Raw genomic sequence first — 2,621 nt, 5'->3', positions numbered from 1 at the left:
CTCAGTAGTCGTTTGGGAGAACAATAAAAGCTTCTCACAATTAAAAATTGTGCTGTTTAATTTTTTTTCTCCCTTGTGAAGCTGAGCAGTGCGGGCTTTTTGAAGGGCTTTTATTTATGCGATGGCATTTTAAGAAGCTGTTCGCAAAAACCCACCTTTTAGGGTGTTTTTTTTAGGTCTTAGGGATTCAATCTACTCATTAAAGCACAGGGGGGCGGGTGTCCATGTGCTCTCACTTCTCACAGGCTTTGCTGTGGGTTTCTTGGAGGGGAGGGCGCCTAAAGAGTTTTATTTACTCATTAAATGAGCAGAGGAAGGTGGTTTAACGAGTCAAGAGAGGTTTCCTTACTAAAGTATTTTTTTTTCTCTTGTACAGGTAACATACAAATGGCTGAGTTATACTCTGGGAGTTCACGTCAACCAGGCTAAACAGTAGGTATTAATGCATCCCACAAACTTTTTGTTTTGGGGCAAAGCCTTGTTCATTCCTGTTTTTGTGATTGTGGTTACGATATTAAAATAATTTATCTGGAAATATTTTAAAATCCTGTGTGTTTTCTGGGGTACAGTCAGTTACATTATTCAACATGTTTCTCGCTCCTCCTGTGGGCAGGTCTTGGCTTTGGTTGTTCTTTAGAGAGCAGTGCCCAGCTGGACACCTTATGCTGCTTTTATATCATAAATATTTAGGTCGGAACAGATGTTTTAACGTTATATTATTACAGAAATGGATGTAGCTCCTTTCATCCTGAAATGTGGATGTGTTTTCTGAACTTGGCTTCCGTCCTGCAAGCAGAGTTATGCCTCTGTGAGGATATCCCAGCTTAGGATGCCAGACGTTATCCGTGGATGTTGCTGGGAGGAGAGTCAGGAAAATATACACCAGCACTAATGGTGTAACTGCAGCTCATGTGTGTGACAAACGATCACCCTGCTGTGTGTGCGTAACCCATTATAAATATCTGCTTACGGGGCTTGATGGGCACGGGTAAATGTTGGAAGGATGGAGAAGTCAGCTGTGCTATCAGGATGTTTTTGCTTCTCCAAAATTATCATAAATGTTTAACCTTGTCTTGAAGAATAAAAATTGCTGGAACCTTTTAAATATCTCATAAAACAAAGAATGAGCTCATGAGGGTTCTGGGGCTGTTGCTTCACAGCAAGGTGAAGTTAAGCATAAGATTTGAAGGCTCTGTGAGAGTGTCAAGTCCCATAATACAAATATTTTCTCTCCTTGTTTCTGGCTATAGCTTGAACCTAAAGGCTCATTTGCTGCGTACTCTGCTGCGATGTACTGAGCCCAGCTTCACCTGTCTTGTCCAAACCCAAATATCAACTCAGACGTCTAATGTAACAAAGAGATGGTTTGGTCTCTTTCCTCTGCCTGTGTGTGAACAATTTAGATGATGTGTAAACCTGAGCGTGCTTCAGCGATGGTGTAGACCTGACTGGAGAGCTCTGCTGGGAACAGTTCTGCTCCTACACTAAACTAGGAGCCAGAGAACTTTTTTGCTGTGATGACCCAGGTGAAATTTCCCTGCCCACAGCAGGGGGGTTGGAACTTGATGATCTTTAAGGTCCTTTCCAACCCAAACTCTTCTGTGATCCTATGAAATGGGGACACCTTCTCATACTCTTGAAAGCAACCTGGAGATGGAGAACTCCCGTGGCATCTTTGTGCTTAAAACTCTCTCCTAGAATCTGGAAAGTGCCTGATAAGAGAATTATTTTACTGATTATGCTGACAGCATGCTAATTGCAGTCTGTCGCTGCAGCACTAGCGATCTTCGAGTGTCTTTACCAGGTAGTGTCCTCACGGAGCGTGCAGGAGTGTCTCTGCCCGATTATGTGGGACATTTGTCATAAATCAGTGGTAAAAGTGGGAGCTGAAAGCTTGAGTCTCAGCTCAATCTCATCATGCTGGGTTGTAATGAGAGAAACCGCCTTTCTTGAGGGGAGACTTTGGAACAAGCTGCCCAGAGGGTGTGAGACCATCTGCAACCAACTATTAAAGCTCTGAGAGCTTGTGTTCATTTCACCTTTGGTTTATAGAGTTGTTGGACTGAGATTCTCCAAAGTGGCAGAGGAGGAAGATGTCTCATTAAGATTAATTTAATCCTGGTTAAAATAACTGTGTTTATGTGAAATGTTTCCATGTCGGGCTGGATTTACTATTTTTTTTCTTTTTTTTCTAAGGAAGGGGTGGTGTTGGGCTCTTTCCTTTCGAAGTAATTAACACTCATTTCTTTTGTGCAGGATGCTGTATGATTATGTAGAAAGAAAACGAAAGGAGAATTCAGGAGCTCAGCTTCACGTCGCTTACTTAGTAGCAGGAAGCCTCAAGCAGAATGGACACCTTGTGAGTGTTTTATTTCTCAGGGGTGTCTGTGAGCTCTTTGTTCTTGTGTCTTCCATCTTGATTTGTAATTTTTGGGTCAAAAGCTGAACTTGCTCTCTTTTTGCAGTAACAGGCACAGTGGCCTCGGTTTTCTGTAGTACAAAATAAGACACTCTGCCCAACGTACGAACAATGGGGTGGAAAGATCCATCGGTTTGGTAACACAGTGCTGAATAACGCACCAGGGTTTTTATTTAACTGAAATCCTGTTGCCACTCATCTC

The 2,621-nt window shown here is 42.5% G+C and overlaps 1 protein-coding gene across 1 annotated transcript in view; it reads left to right on the top strand.

Annotated features, from left to right (window-relative positions):
* Positions 1-376: 376 nt before the first annotated feature.
* Positions 377-2,621, top strand: part of LOC104465133 (DNA polymerase delta subunit 3-like) — a gene marked incomplete at its 5' end in the record, with an annotated part of 6,703 nt that continues 4,458 nt past the window's right edge. Inside the window, 2 exons of the mRNA XM_010078053.1 lie at positions 377-432; positions 2,257-2,359. Of these exons, the coding sequence (XP_010076355.1) occupies positions 377-432; positions 2,257-2,359 (159 nt within the window). The remainder of the gene's footprint in view (positions 433-2,256; positions 2,360-2,621) is intronic.

Source organism: Pterocles gutturalis, unplaced genomic scaffold (genome assembly GCF_000699245.1).
Source record: "Pterocles gutturalis isolate BGI_N339 unplaced genomic scaffold, ASM69924v1 scaffold26558, whole genome shotgun sequence".
Lineage (NCBI taxonomy): Eukaryota > Metazoa > Chordata > Aves > Pterocliformes > Pteroclidae > Pterocles > Pterocles gutturalis.
Note: the sequence above shows the minus strand (reverse complement) of the source record. Positions and strands in the feature narration are given on the sequence as shown.